The sequence below is a fragment of the Triturus cristatus genome, chromosome 6, assembly GCF_964204655.1.
Source record: "Triturus cristatus chromosome 6, aTriCri1.1, whole genome shotgun sequence".
NCBI lineage: Eukaryota > Metazoa > Chordata > Amphibia > Caudata > Salamandridae > Triturus > Triturus cristatus.
Window position 1 is genome coordinate 1,581,461,458 of NC_140589.1, and position 16,549 is coordinate 1,581,478,006.

The window sequence follows — 16,549 nt, forward strand, 5'->3', positions numbered from 1 at the left end:
ATCCTCAGCCTCTGAGATCTGCCACTTCCCTGAGTACAGCTAAGTCGTGTTTGTGTATTCTCAAACTCGATTAGCCACTCCTTCTCTGACATGCTCTACATTTATTATGACATGTACAGGGGAGTAACAAAGGCCCCGCAGCCCCCGCGGTGCGGGGGGGCCCCGAGCTCCAGGGGACCCCTTCAGCCCAGTACCCTGTGAGCAGAGCTCCTGAGTGTGGTCGGAGGGGGCCCCCTTCATGCACTTTGCAGGTGGGCCCCCTCGAGTTTTGTTCCGCCACTGGACATGTAACCGGTGTTACGATGATCTCTCCCTGTCACGTTATATGTAACCGCTAGAGTAATCCCCTTTGAGGTGTCCATTAAAATTTTAACAAGTAAGAGTTACAAATATAATAACTGCAGATGTAATAATGTAATAGCTGCAGATGTAATAATGTAATAGCTGCAGATGTAATAATGTAATAGCTGCAGATTGCTTTCATTTGCATTTTTGGTGCGACCAAACACATACAGAGATACAATTGAGCATGAGTGCCGGAATGATTTGTTGCTGCCCAAAAAGATGGGTATATGGGCAAAGAACATGTATATGTGATATACAGGATTCAGAAAGGACCTCACGTGAGAGCCACGTTGCAGCCTCAGTTTGGAGACATGTGGCTGCCAGATGGCTCAATTCCAGGGTGATCTCTTCACCATCTAGCGCATTTTCTGCTGAGGTTTTCATGTTTTGCCCTGACCATCGTTGCTGTGAACTCTAGCTAATGATATGAAGCAGAATCACACTCCGGGGGAGTAAAGAGAGAGAAAGCTGGTTTAATTGCCATTGCACCTCCTGTATTTACATTGGCACAATGACACAGAGTGAATGAATTGCAGGCTGGTCTGCAAAACAGGATCTGCAAATGGCTAAAAACCGAGAGCCCTTAAATAATCCACCACCTCATATTAATATTTAATTTCATTTTAGAGACAGAATGAGGTACAAGAAAATATATTTCATTAACATGTAACTAAACCTTGTTTAACTATTGCGAGATGATAGGATAATGTAATTAGAAAAAACATTACTTTGGGACTGGTGTACGAAAAAGTCTACTACAGAATGGTCTGTTTCCTCAGCTTGAAACATTTTGCTTAGTTTCAGATACGAACTGAGAAGAATTAACCCTTCATTTTAAATGGGTGATGAATAGGTCTACTAACAGAACTGTATAATGTAATGAATATATTTAATGGAAAAGTGTGCATGAGAAAAAATGCCTCAAAAAAAGGAAGATACCATTTGTGTACAGCTGGCAACATCAGCCATTCATAGGTACTCGATATACAAATGTAAGCTCTTCAAGGGAAAGATTGACTGATGTCATGACCCATAGCAAACAGCAAAAAGCAAAGACAATTTGGGATGCGAAACTATAATTCTGTACTTGACATGAGACAAAGGGCCCCTTACCATAACTTTTGAGCTTGTCGATCCATTTTCCTTGAGCAAGGTGGAAAAAATCTAATAAGATAAGCATGCCCGGATCCTCCTACTGCACTTGCATATGCACAATTGTACGTAAGCATGTTATAAAACGCAGAGCTCGTGCTTTTGCATATTTGGGGGCAGATACCTGTGACTGACCACCACATATTTCTGCACTTGCTTTATTCACACAAGTATGTGCACATAGATACACCTATTTAAGACTTGCTGTTCTCTAAGCCTGATCAGCGCAAGCACAGCCCCTCTTCAGTGGAAGCCTCATGGCATACCATGATCTCTTGTGACCTTGACCTGCTCTGCATGGGTTGCACACATTGATGCCTATGCACTGCTGGACAATTGGTGCATCAACGTAGGACAGAATACTGGCCAATATTTGGAGGGGCATATTAAGCCAAGACCTCCAGCTGGTAGGAAGAATGATGTAGGGGGCTCCTCTGAGAGTCCACCTGTGGGAAAGGTAACTTCATCTAATTTTTCCAGTGCTGTAGAAAAGCAACAGGTGCCTACCCCTCTCGTTACATCTAACAACGGGTATATTCTTAGGTCACCTTGGCAGAAAACCTCAGAAACCTTACAGTGTGAAGCACAAATTTCGTCTAAGCCCTGCCTGAGGAGGAAATCTGTGCGGAACATCTGAAAAGATCAGGATAGGCATGGTGGAGGGAGAGACTTGAGGCACAAACTGTGGTCACAGGTTCCTCAAAAGAAGCTTACCCCTTCCCTAAATTCTTTCTTGAGAATTATGCAAAACAGAGGTGAAAGCTGCCTGCAGCGGACGGGGCAGTCAGTTATTGAGGATCCTTGCAAGACTATTGACGACCCTGTCCCAACATACAATACGGGGCTCAATTGCAACTAGGCTTTGTTCTTACTACATCCCTGGTATAGATTTGAGGTATTATGCCACAAGCCTAATGTGGGTCACAGTGGTGTCTCGGACTCTACATCTTTCATATCTTCTATACTCCAGAGGATCTCAGGCTCCCAATCACATTGAGGCAGCCCAATCACAAGTATCTGATAAGCCATTGACAAAAGATAGAATGCTGATAGAGCAGTTTCTTGTTGGTTTAAGTTAGAATTCGAGTTTTCTGAGCAAAATCAGAGGGCGAATCAGGTCCTGTCAGGCGCTAGGGGTAAAACTCGATGATCTAGCAGCACACACAAATTGCTTAGAAGAACAGATGGTACAGGCAATCCACAGATTAACAAAAACCTCACAAGAAATTGCTGAATTGAGACACCAGAATTGACAACTGAGGGACATTATGTAAAGATTAGAGTTCCATTCCAGGAGAAATAATTTGATGAACCCAAATGTTCAGCAAATAAAGATATCCTTTTAAGCAAAATTCGAAATAGGAAGATAGTAGTCAATTTCCAGACTCATGCCATCAAGGAACTAATCCTCTCAGATGCGTTAAAGGCAGGGTCACTGGCTTATGATTCTTTTTATTATCAGGTTAGGTCAGAGGTAGGTAGGATCACAGCACCATGCCAGTGGGAATTGGGAGAGAAAATGGGAGAGCTTAGAGGTCTGTGGGCTACGATCCAATTTAAGTTTCCCGGTATCTTGAAAGTAATGTGTAAAAATTAGATGCATAATCTCTGAGGAAAAGAGGAGGCAGTGGACTTAATTCAAAATATGGTCAATTTCTAGCAGCCTCAATGATTGTCTAGATTAGGACAGGGTTGAAAAAATTGTTCTTTTGGCCTAGTGTAATCATCTAGGAGCTGTTTAGCATGCTGATGCCTGCCCTCTCTTTCTCTTTTTCTCTTCTTTGCATTTCTCTCTTTCTCATCATTTGCACAGCCACTTATTTGTGCGATATGTTGCTGTTTTTCTTTTCATTCGGGCTTATTATGAGAGTAAGAAATGTTGGTTAGCTGATATAAGAAGTCATCTCCGGGCATGCCCTTAAGGTGAACACATGGCGGAACAATAGCAGAATCGCATTTATATTGTTGCTTGAATGTTGATGTTACCATTGAATATTATTTGATTGCTCTAATATAATTGTAATGAGTTATTGGTGACGTTCATGTTTCTTCAAGGAAATCAGACTGTGATCTCGATAATACATGAGTATGCTGCTGCTTCCTATGAACCTGCAATGAAAGTTGGCAGTCTGCGGCTTCGAAAAAGGCTTGTTGACGAAACTCGTCGCCAGTCATTTAAAATATAAATATTCTTACTAAAGCACTGCCGATGTTCCTTAGGGAGACTGAGACTGATACTGATGTTGGATAGGTTTTGCACTTGTCAATGAGTTACTACATCTTTAGGTGGAAGTGATCACTTTTGCAGACCACATAGAGCATATGCATAACCTTTAGAGATGGCCATATCATTTATGTGTGCCAAAATTGGATTTAGTTTTCATTTGTCATTTGTTTCTCTTGATTTTAAATAGAAATTACATACACCATTAAAGAATCAGAGTTGTTATATAATAAAAAGTTAGTTTTGGCTCCTGCATCAAATTTCAGAGTTTTAATGATAATTTGGTCAAGATATTTTTGCATATGAACAGCTCTAAGTTTTGTATTTTCTTTTTCAGCACCAGGGAAAGATTGGGGTAAAATTCAATGTTGGAACAGATGACATCGCAATTGAGGAAGTCAATGCAATCATCAATGATGGGAAGTACCACGTAGTACGCTTCACAAGAAGTGGGGGTAATGCAACATTGCAGGTGGACAACTGGCCGGTAATTGAACGCTTTCCAGCAGGTAAGATAAGGGCTTATGAATCGCTGAAAAAGGAGTATTACAGTGAATGCATTTTTGTTTTCTTTCATTTCAAAATTTCAGCATCCATAAGAACCCTTGAAGTACCAACAGTGAAGTGTGTGATTCAGGGTCATCATTTTGATCAAAACAGTGGGCGCTACTCAACGTTCCTTCTTGTGGTATGGCAAAAAAAGATTCTCAAAGACTGTTCAACAGATCACTAAATCTTGAATCATGGACGCAAACCACTAATAAAAATTTGAACACTTCAATATTAAATCACATACATTTTAAGTAGAGAAAGGCTTTGACAAAAGCAGCATTGCAATCAAATTAATAGCATTGATAACTGTATTCCATTGTTAGTTGTATTGCATATTTGTGCACATAATCAGATGCTTGTGAAGGAATTCACTGAGCAACATTTATTTGAGGCCATACATTACTGATATATTTATTTGTAGACTTGTGGCAATTAAATCACCGTGAGCAATGAATCACTTCAAACATCTTTCCACATACAGAATGTCTCTACTGGTTGTTAGAGACTGAGTTGTGTTCAGGAGGCATGTGTGACATTAATATTCATAACTGTTAAAAGCGGCATTACTTTTTTATATGCAATGTACTTTCCTACTCAAATGAATGCCAGGCTGTCTGAAGTCATTTGCACGTGTGCCCATTAGTACACATCATTTTCTATGGGTACAATGTGATGCATGCCATCACTAAAACACATTTGGAACTTGCTGGTTAAAGGTATAATGAATGTTATTATCAATTTGATTGTCATTTTAATTACCTTTTCCTGTAACTCAATAATCGTGTATTTATGAGAGCATATATTATCAACCTCAAATTGCGTTGAATTTAATCCTCAAATATATTATCAATTAAAAGAACATATGATGATATAAGTTGCTCCATTAAGTTAAGTTTTCCCATATGCTCAACTTATTGGTCAGCATGATGTGGCTCAGCTCCTTTCGGAATGCTAGAGATCAGATAGTGTGGATGAAGAATTACTTTTCGATTGCTAAGACCCTTAAATATGGAGTGCCACAGGGATTGGCACTGAGTCTCAACTTATTTAACATTTATATCTCCCCACTCGCCTTCCTAGTGGAATCTTATGACTTTTAAATAATTTCCTATGCTGATGATACTCAGCTACGGCCCTCTTAAAAGGGCACCTCAGACTTAGCAAAGTAGACTTTCTCTGCCTGTATGATGGCTGTAATGAACTAGCTGAGAATAAATAACCTGCAATGCAATCCAGACAAGACAGAAATTCTTCTATTTGAACCCAACCTGTCACCTGTATAGACTGGATTCTGGCCAAGGGACTGTCTGGTTCCCCCTCCACCCAAGGAAGTGGCGATAAATTTAGGGGTGGTATTGATGACCATTTCTCATTTAAGTTCCAAATCTGCTCTGTAGAGAAAGTGTGTTTCTGCATAATGAAACCACTGAAAAGGTTCCTGACCATTCTCCATTGGAAGGCTCAGAAAATAGTTGTTCAAGCTACAATTCTATCTAGATTGGATTTCTCTAAAGTTTTATGCCTGTGTTTCCTAGTTTTTCTAATCCAACACTTACAAGTAGTGTAGAATAGGGTAGCTAGTTTTATATTAAGCTTGCTAGGCATACTGTGATGTCCTCATTTTCAAAATGGCTCCAGTGACTTCCAGTAAGTAAGAGAATTTTCTTCAAAGCCTTAACGTTAACTCATCGTGACCTTCACGGAAAAGGACCACAATACCTCAGTATGGGTATCCAGCAATACTGTCCTCCCAGGGCTTTACATTGATAGTGGTCTCTCACTTTAAAAGATCAAGCAGGTTATATTACATTCTCTTTCTGCTGAAACAAGCAACGTGATTGAATCTCATGATGTAAAAGGAACAATTGAAGAAAGAAAGGGGGAAAAGCTAAAAGTAGTAAATAAATATAAAAACTAACATGGTAAAAAAAGGACTGTCAATTCACTGGGGATTGTCTGATTACTCTACTAATGGGATAGTAAGAAAGGTGGGGCTACAGTGCAGCAATGGGGCAAGTTTCGTTTGAACTCATCCCAAGCAAGGCAGATCGGAGATTGGTGTAGATATGGTAGGAGGCTCATTAGGGAGAGGTAGTTGCTCAATGTTTATCCAATGATCCCTTATCTGGGGCGGAAAGTAGGCGGCCATTAAAGGCTATCAATGGACAGTCATGCAATATCTGTTCCCATGCATGTGCACGTTCAGGGCTGTGCTGCCCTTTCTGCACTTTAAGTTCCATATGACACCCTCACATTCAGCCCACATGCGAAGCTCTTGCCTCCATCTCAACCCTGGACGAGCCCGAGGGGATATCCAGAACATGGAAATATGCTGGCAGGACAAAATTAAAGCTAGGTCTGCCAATTTGGAGATGATAGATTTAGCATGAGGTTTGGGAATCAATATCAATAGGCAGACAGCCCTGGTCTTGTCAAGATTGTGAACAGTGACCGCATTACTAAGGGCCATCACCGACTCCAATTATGGAATGAGGGTCCTGGGCCCCCGGAAACATTCTATTAATTCACTTAGGGTTTAAGTATACCCTGTGAAGATAGTAGTCTTAAATCAATTTAATGTGAGTGCTGCAGGAGGAGTGAGGAGTTAAACTAAGAAATGTAATCGAGTCTTTGTCTCTCAGTACCCAACTCATGCTTGCAGCCAAGTGGTCCCATAGTGGGGAAAGAGCGTGTTTAGTTTGGAAGAGTCGGAAGCGATAGAGGAGCATGATTACTCCCACCTGGCCAGTCATGGTGCAGATAGTCTTAAGGCAATTATGTTCAGAGGATTCTAATCCCTCCCCACTCTACATCTGTCTGATAGTGGCTATCACTGCACCATAGAGGAGAATGTGATGTGGAGAATATCACAGTCACCTATCAGGTCCGGGCCGTCACACTGTTGGAAAACAAATCCCCTGTAGTCATTATACCTCTTTGCTCCAAATCTTGTAGTCCATTCCCCTGTATTTGGGAGATGGAGTAGCTACAACCGGGTGAGGTCCTTAGCGTAGGTAAGTTTCATCCTGGTGGCTTACAGGGCCCGGGTTCACAGGAACAGAAGGGAGGACAGCAAGGGTCCCTCCAACCCTGTTCAGGGCTGAGGGCAGAGCGTGAGGTGTAAACACATCAGGGCCTGTATGGGAATAAATCAGCCCAGTGGAAATGTAAACCACATGTACAGTTTTAAAATTATTTACATTTTTAATTTGTGTACTTGTTAAAATAATTATTATAATAGTTTTTATTAATTATCTTTCAGGCTTAGGTAGACATTTGAAGGGATTTTGGAGGGGTATGTTTTATTTTAAATTGTTTTATTCTTTAATTGGAAAATATTATGCAAAGTCCTAATGTATTTGTAAATATTACATATATATTTCAATGATATAGAAAAAATGCAATTCATTTATCTGAAATTTGTATATTTAATTACATTTATACAAAATTATCAGGGTCTAATTATAGTATTTAGTTGTATTGGTCAATTTATTTTTATTAATGAATATTAAACTACATAATTTTATCATAATTTTAATTCACATGCTATCATTTTTATTAAATGTACTTTGCAAATAATTGTAATTAGTTAACAAGCTATTTATATTTTGTAAGTAATATTGAATATATAATTCATTTTTTATTTTAAATATTTTATTTAAGATGCTAGAGTTTATTAAATTAATATATTATTTCATATATGTTTGTTGTTGTCACTAGTGTGTATATGACATTTTAACCTTTAAATATATGTTTTTCGTCAATGTTGTTACACTGGAGTAAGAATAGCTGATTTGCCCCTCCATCTAAACTATGCAAAAGGGGTTGGTCTTGAGTTAGTTTACTAAATATAACTCCTCTACCCAATATTATGTTCTTGTGCACTTTTCCCAGTTTTGCCATATTTTGTTGAACTTCTGCGATGGTAGTAAATTTGAGTCCACCCCCCCCAAAAAAAAGGATCCACTTTGATCAATGTTAGTGGGACTGGGTTTATATTAGCAAAAATGCAGCCCAATGTATGCACTTTCCCCAGTCTGTGCTAGTCTTTTTTTTAGAATACTTTTGACCACCCCCATCCATAAATGTTGTTTCAAAACAAAATTGTCTGGCTGAAATAAGAATACTAAACCCTCCACCCCAATGTATGTGCTTTTCACATTATCTTTGGGCCGAGAGTTACAATAGTAAACATGAAGCTCACCCAATGTATGCATTCAGTATCGGTGTGTCATTTTGAGCAAAATTTAGAGGGTGTGGAAGAGCACTATCCAGCTTGTTTAAAAATGACTAAAATTTCTGGTCAAATTCTGTGTGCACATAATTTAAAGAAACTGAGTTCAGATTCTTATTATTCAAGCAAGTAAAGTTATTCTCATGAAGTACAGTGAAAAATGTGAAATCTGACTGAATAATATTGCTCATGTTGAGACAAAATTACAGCTTTCTTCCAGCTAGGGAAACTGTTCTGGGCTAACCATACTCCCATGAAGCAGGATAATATTTTATTTGTGTTACCCAGAAAGCTGTATAGGTTCATTTAAGACTAAGCCCCAAAGCTGTGTAACATCACCATTAAGAAGCAAAATGGGACGGTAGCTAACCCAAGACAGTGGGCTTGGGAAGAACCGTGATAAGGGCTTTATTAGAGATCAGTCCCAGACCGCACTGCACTACTGTCTCCTTGTAAGCCGCTTCAATAGAGTCTACCACTTTGATTTAAGTCCATTTATATAATTCCACCGCAAAGCTGTCCTTCCCGGTAGTTTTTCTGTATGAAGCAGCAGAGATTGCCTGCGCAATCCCCTCCTTAGTGATCACACCGGAGAGGTGGGCCCAATCCTCATTGTTCAGCTGCAATAGACAGATTGCACTTAATAAATTGCGTAATATGTGGCTTATAAGTGGTCATCACCTCCGGAGTTTAGAGGCAACCATAGTACTCAGCTTTCCCCTGGGGGTGCATGACAACCGCCACCTCCCGTTGGTTAAACTGCATCATAAGCAATCTGCCTGTCTCCTCGTCGTGTTCATAGTGTCTGGTGCCATTATGAAAATGGGGTGACCCAATGGTAGTCTTGGACCGGGGCGTAAAATGATACAGAATACAATGGTCCTCAACCTTTCTTTAAACAGTATAAATCTAGCTTGTAGTAATCTTTTCATATAGTTTATGAGCATGAACAGTGTCAGCTCTGAGTAATCAAAACGGTCAAATTAATAATGTGCAAAAAGCAATAAATTCCAAACATAACGTATATTTATTTAATCATAATTAGACAGGCAGTAGATGTCTTCCTGCGTTTTAGAGACAATGAAAGAGACAGAAAGGGGGGTTGCTCCAAGGGAACCTGCAGAAAGGTGGGCTCTAGTGAAAAATTAGGGTAAAGGGACGGGAAAAGTTCCCAGTAGTGCTCAGAAAAGGAGAATTAAAACAATTCACACATTGGACTGATAAGAGAATATCAGTCTGAGTAAGCCTGGCTGTTAGATCTGGGGGTCTCTAGTTGGCAGGGTAGGTACCACTGTCCAAGTAGGGAACCTTGCTTCTAGTCAGGGAAAGGGGGATACACTGTTAAGATAACCCCTGCTCACCCTCTAGGTAGCTTGGCCTGAGCAGTCTAGGCTATCAAAGGCAATGTGTAAAGTATTTGTACCAACACTCACAGTAACACAGTGAAAACACCACAGATTTACTCCACACCAGTTTTAGAAAAATAATGTATCTTTACTAAAAACTTCACAAGACCAAATATTACAGACAAACCAACATATAATTCAAAAAGGTTACTTTAAGGATAGTTCAAGAGTTTGCAGAAAGTACTCCAGGATGTCAAAGTCAGTGTCCTGCACAATGCGGCTCTCAATGCACAAAATGCGACACTTTCGTGCCCAACAGTACCTGTAGTTGCGATAAGGTTCCCAAAAGCTATAACAAGGAAGATGGCAAAGGCGATGCGATGCTCCTGAGATCCTGGGGAGGCTTTGCAGCAGCCCTGCTTCACGCAGCAGAGGTGGATGCGCCGGCTCCGATCTGTAGGGGGAGGATGCGATACCTTTGGCTTTCGTTGCGTAGGTTTCTTAGGGGGAAGCTTCACGCACAGGTTCGATGCGACACTCTTCGATGTGGTGCGATGCGTGGCGCAGCGTTGCCTTCCGGCGCCGCAACTCTCGATGCGCCACGGAACGGGACTCTGCGTCGACGCACGCAGCGATTGGAGACTTTTCACGCACCGGCAGTGGTGCGGCCCGCAAACTGGTTCTGCGACGACCCTCGCAATGGCAGGAAGCTTCACGCTTCGGGACGATGCTCGACGCACTCGGCGATGCGGAGACCCTGCGTGCTGCGATGGTGCCGCGATGAAATTTTCCACGCACTCTCGTCTTGCGACACGCAATCGGATGATGCGCTGGGTACCAGTCACTCTTGTTCACGCTTCTGCTTCCCAGCTCCCTCAACACAGCAAAACGACCTCCTGAAGCCCCAAGACTGGGCAAGCACTCCAAGGCAGGTCAGAACTCTATCAGCAGAGTTCCAGGGGAGCTGGTGGTGAAGTCCTTTTGTTCCTGGGACTTCTTAACAGGGAGCCAGCTCTTCTCAGGCCCTTGGAGATCAGAATCAAAAGAAGGGGACACAGCAAAGTCCTTCCCCTCTCCTTGGCAGCAAAGCAAAACAGCAAGCAGGCAGTCTTCTCCTCTTCAGTTTCTTCCAGCTTTCTCCTTGGCAGAGGTTTCTTCTTAGTTCCAAAGTGATCTAAAGTTTTAGGTGTCTGGGGTCCTCTTCTTATACCCCTCCAAGTCTTTGTCTCTTGTGTTTCAGTGGGGGGATTCCCCTGCTCAAACCGGTTCCTGGGTGTGCTCTGCTCTGGAGCACCTGGTTCCTTTCAGAGTGAGGGGCAGGGTCGTTAGACGCTCAGCAGGAGGTGGAGCCTTCTTTGTGCCAGCAGAGGCAGAGTCCTCAGCCTGGCCAGCAGGGGGTGGAGCCAGCTTTGTGTTTGTCAGGGGCAGCCCTATTCAGACCCAGGGACTACTCCTCCCACCCATCTAAAGCAGATCTCCCTATTCACCCTGCTGCTGACTCATCCAGGCTCCTGGAGCCACCTAGCACATCACCTGACACCAGTCAGCCAACCAGCACACAGGCACACAGGAAGGTTAAACAGGAGAATAGCTACTTTCTAAAAAGTGCTATTCCCACACAGTGAATTTAAAAACCATCTTGCTAAAAAGATGTATAATTAAATTCTGAACTCAGAGATACCAAACTTGGATTTTCTATCTTGCCCCTATGGGAAGATAGGCATGTAAACAGCCTTCCCCATTCTATCCTATGGGCAAGATAGCCTCTCAGCAGTGAAAAACGAAAATGGCTGTAATTCACTACCAGGGCATGTTACACACCTCAGTACATGCCCTACCTTTCAGATACACTGCACCCAGCCCAGGGGGGTACCTAGGGCCACCATAGGGATGCCTGACATGTACAGAAAGGGAAGGATAAGGCCTGGTCAGTGGGTGCACTGGCCAGGTCGACATGGCAGTCCTGGACTGCACATAGGCACTGCAAGCAGGCCTAAGACATCATTTTAGTGCTACTCCTGTGGATGGCACAATCAGTGCTGCAGCCCACTAGTAGCATTTGAATCACCAGCCCTGGCACACGCAGTGCACTTTACTAGGGGCTAACAGGTGAAACAAATATCCCAATCATGGATAACCAATCAATACAACAATTTACCAAGGGAGCACTTGCACTTTGACACTGATCAGCAGTGGCAAAGTGCCCAAAGCATCTAAACCAGCAAAATCGAAATCCAGCATAGCATCAAAAAATACAGGAGGTAGAGGCAAAACGTCAGGGGTAACCACGCCAAAGATGCCAGGTCTAACACGTGTCCCCTCCAGCTGAAAGTGGGGAGAACTACCCACCCTCTTGGGAGTTCTCATCGCTAAGGCGGAAAAACCTGGACAGACCATCAGCGTTGGCGTGTTCTGTACCGGGGCGGTGTTCCACCGTAAAGTCCATCCCCTGTAGGGAAATGGACCACCTCAACAGCTTAGGATTCTCACCCCTCATCTGCATCAACCATCTGAGGGGCCTGTGGTCCGTCTGAACCCGGAAGTGAGTCCCAAACAAGTAGGGCCTCAGCTTCTTCAGCGCCCAGACCACAGCAAAAGCTTCCCTTTCAATCGCACTCCACCTCTGTTCCCTGGGAAGTAGCCTCCTACTAATGAAAGCTACAGGTTGGTCCAAGTCCTCCTCATTTAGTTGTGAGAGCACCGCTCCCACTCCATGCTCAGAAGCGTCTGTCTGCACTATGAACTCCTTGGAGAAGTCAGGCGCCTTGAGTACAGGTGCTGTACACATGGCCTCCTTCAGGGCATCAAAAGCTTCTTGGCAGGCACTGGTCCAAATCACTTTCTTCGGTAACTTCTTGGAAGTTAGTTCTGTCAAGGGAGCCACAATGGTGCCATACCCCTTGACAAAACGGCGATAGTACCCGGTGAGTCCTAAGAAGGCTCTCACCGCTGTCTGGGTTTTGGGGGGTTCCCAAGCCCGGATGGTATCTATCTTGGCTTGTAGGGGCGCCACCTGGCCGCTTCCTACCTGGTGTCCCAAATACACCACCGAACCCTGCCCTATCTGGCACTTACTGGCCTTGATAGTGAGGCCTGCACTATGCAGAGCCTTCAACACTGCGCAGAGGTGTTGCAAGTGTTCTTCCCAAGTGGAGCTGAACACAGCGATGTCATCCAGATATGCGGCGCTGAATTGCTCCAGCCCGGACAGTACCTGGTTGACCAGTCTCTGGAATGTGGCAGGGGCGTTTTTCAACCCAAAGGGCATGACACGGAACTGGAAGTGCCCCTCTGGCGTTGAAAACGCAGACCTCTCCTTGGCCCCATCAGTTAAGGCAATCTGCCAGTACCCAGAAGTTAAGTCAAACGTACTGAGGTAGTTGGCAGCTCCCAACCGATCCACGAGCTCATCAGCTCTGGGGATGGGGTGTGCATCAGTCTTCGTGACAGCATTGAGCCCACGGTAGTCCACACAAAACCTAAGTTCTGGAGTGGCACCTGGCGCAGCAGCTTTCGGTACAAGTACCACTGGGCTAGCCCAGGGGCTGCTGGAGGGCTCAATCACCCCTAGCTCCAACATCTTAGAAACCTCCTTCTTGATGCTGGCCCTGACCTTGTCAGCCACACGGTAAAACTTCTGTTTCACAGGCATGCTATCTCCCGTGTCCACGTCATGGACACACCAGTTGGTGATACCGGGGGTCAGGGAGAACAGAGATGCAAACTGACCCAACACATGGCGACAGTCCCTCTGCTGTTCTGGGGTCAGGGTGGGCGAGAGGACCACTCCATCCACTGACCCATCTTGCTCCTTAGCTGCCAGGAGGTCAGGAAGAGGATCGCTATCCTCCTCCATCCCTGCATCTGTAGCCAGTAGCATTGTTATTTCAGACCTCTCAAAATGGGGTTTGAGGCGGTTCACGTGTAGGACCCTCATGGGGTTCCTGGGAGATCGCAAGTTGACCAGGTAGGTCACCTCACTCTTGCGCTCCACCACCTCATATGGCCCAGTCCACTTGTCCTGGAGCGCGCAAGGCTCCACTGGCGCCATCACCCACACCATCTGCCCAGGTTGAAATTCCATCAGAGTGGTATGCTGGTCATACCACCTCTTCATCTCATCCTGGCTGGCTTCCAGGTTCGCCTGAGCGAGGGCCCGGAAGCGCTGTGTCTGGTTGCGGATGGCCAGCACATAGCTGAACACATCCTGAGGGGTTTTCCCCGGGGATTTCTCCCAACCCTCCTTCACCAGACTGAGAGGTCCTCTAACAGGGTGCCCGTACAAAAGCTCAAAGGGACTGAACCCTAGAGACTTTTGTGGTACCTCCCTGTAGGCAAATAATAGGCATGGCAAAAAGACGTCCCACTTCCGTCTCATGGGCTCTGTCAGCCCCATGATCATGCCTTTCAGGGTCCGGTTGAACCTTTCAACCAACCCATTTCCTTGAGGGTGGTAAGGAGTGGTGAACTTATAAGTTACCCCACACTCCTCCCACAGAGACTTCATATACCTGGAGATGAAGTTGGTACCCCGGTCAGATACCACCTCTTTGGGGAAACCCACACGGGAAAAGATCCCCATCAACGCACGGCCCACCACCGGGGCTGTGGTTGTCCTGAGAGGGATAGCCTCCGGGTACCGGGTGGCATGATCCACCAGGACCAGGATGAACCTGTTGCCTAAGGCGGTCCTGGGGTCCAGTGGCCCCACAATATCTATTCCCACCCGCTCGAAAGGGGTGCTCACTACCGGAAAAGGCTGGAGAGTGCCTTTGCATTTTCCTCCAGCCTTGCCACTTGCCTGGCAAGTCTGGCATGATTTACAAAAGGAAGCGACGTCCGTCTTCATCCCGGGCCAGTAAAAGTGGGTGGCAAGCCTTTGTCGGGTCTTGTCCTGCCCGAGATGTCCTGCAAGCGGCACGTCGTGAGCCAGACCCAGTAGGAAGTCTCTGAACCCTGCGGGTACCACCAGGGTACGTGATCCACTCGGCTCAGCAAACCTAGGCTCACTGTACAACAAGTCATTCTCCCAGTAGAGAAAAAAGTTCTTCGGATCAGCACCTGCTGCCTGGTCTGCAGCCTGGTGCCGCAGACCTTCAAGAGTAGGGCATGTCTTCTGCGCACGGCAGAACTCCTCTCTGGAGGGACCACCCTCTTGCTGCCAATGGGTCAGCTCAGGTATGTCTCCCAGCTCAGCGACCTGTTCCCCTGTAGGCTCCAGGGCATCCCCCGTAGGTTCTGCTCCTTCCTGGACCGTGGGAACAGCGGGGGTGGACGCACCACGCCCCCTGCCCTTCCTCTTTCTGGCAGGGACCTGGGCCACTGTTTCAGGCTCCAGGTCTGCTTCACAACCCTGTCTGGCTGCCATGGACCGAGTGGTCACACAGACCCACTCAGGCAAACCCAACATCTCCAAATGAGCCTGGCGTTCCACCTCCTTCCACGGGGAACTCTCCAGGTCATTACCTAGCAGACAGTCAACTGGCATGGATGGACTCACAACAACTTTGAGAGGACCTGAGACCCCCCCCACTCAAAGGGAACATGTGCTACCTTGCAAAGGCGCACAGAGTTGTCAGCTGACACTACTGGGTGAAGTACGTCTGGAATGATCAGCTCCTCAGGGACCCACTGACACCTGACCGTAGTCACACTGGCTCCAGTGTCCCTGAGAGCCTCCACCCTCCTCCCATTGATGGTCACCCACTGCCTGTACTTCTTAGTGTTATCAGGGACAGGGGTTTCCTGGACCATCTCTGTGTCTCCTAAAGAGACAAGGGACATAACTGCTAAACCCTCCAAATCACTAGAAATTAAACCCCCCCCAAAAGCTACACTAGCTATACCCGGTGTTGGAGCACCAGTGGGTGCCTGGGATTTCTGGGGACACACAGGAGACTTGTGACCCAATTCCTGACAGTGATAACACTTAATGGGACCCTTGTTATCCGACCTGCCCTTAGGGGGCCAGGTTGGTTTGGGTTTGGACTTGGGGGGCTGGGACTGGTTACCCTGGGAACTATTTTGGGGCCCTTGTGAGAACTCCTTTTGGTTACCCTTGTCCCCCTCACTCTTCTGCTGGGGACCCTGCCCACCTTTGGCAACGGTACCCACAATTCCTCTGTGGACCCTGGTACTGGTCCAGCGGTCCGCCTCCTTAGCAAGCTCAATGGGGTCCGTCAACTTGCTATCTAAAAGATGCTGGCGCAGCTCTGGAACACATAGACTACTCAAGTGCTCCCAACTAATTAAATGTAACAACCCCTTATAATCAGTTACCTTGCTGCCCTTCATCCAACCTTCCAGTGCCCGCGAGTACAGATTCACACACTCCATCCAAGTCTCAGACTCTTTCTTCTTGGAATTTCTAAACTGCAGTCTATACTGCTCTGGAGTAAGTCCATACCTGAGACATAGGGCCTCCTTCATATTGGGATAGGTCATGGCACCTGCTAATTCTAAGGGCTCTAGAGCACTCCTCCCAGAAGCCTCAAAATGTTTCCACAGGCCCGCCCCCCAATGCTGTTCAGGCACCCCATTCATTCTTAATGCTATCTCATACGATGTAAACCAGGCATAGATATCTTCACTCCTATTGTAATTCTGTACTAAATCTTTGGGGATATATACTTTACCCCCCTGCACTGGCTGTGCGCTGCCACCATTTGAACCGGACTCCACCTGCTTGGCCTTGAT

The 16,549-nt window shown here is 45.3% G+C and overlaps 1 protein-coding gene across 9 annotated transcripts in view; it reads left to right on the forward strand.

The window, feature by feature from the left end:
* Positions 1 to 16,549, forward strand: part of NRXN1 (neurexin 1) — a 1,628,124-nt gene that overhangs the window by 1,448,274 nt on the left and 163,301 nt on the right. For all 9 annotated transcript variants that reach the window (XM_085612721.1, XM_085612723.1, XM_085612729.1 and 6 more), the window contains one exon: positions 4,059 to 4,230. In XM_085612721.1, the coding sequence (XP_085468847.1) occupies positions 4,059 to 4,230 (172 nt within the window). The remainder of the gene's footprint in view (positions 1 to 4,058; positions 4,231 to 16,549) is intronic.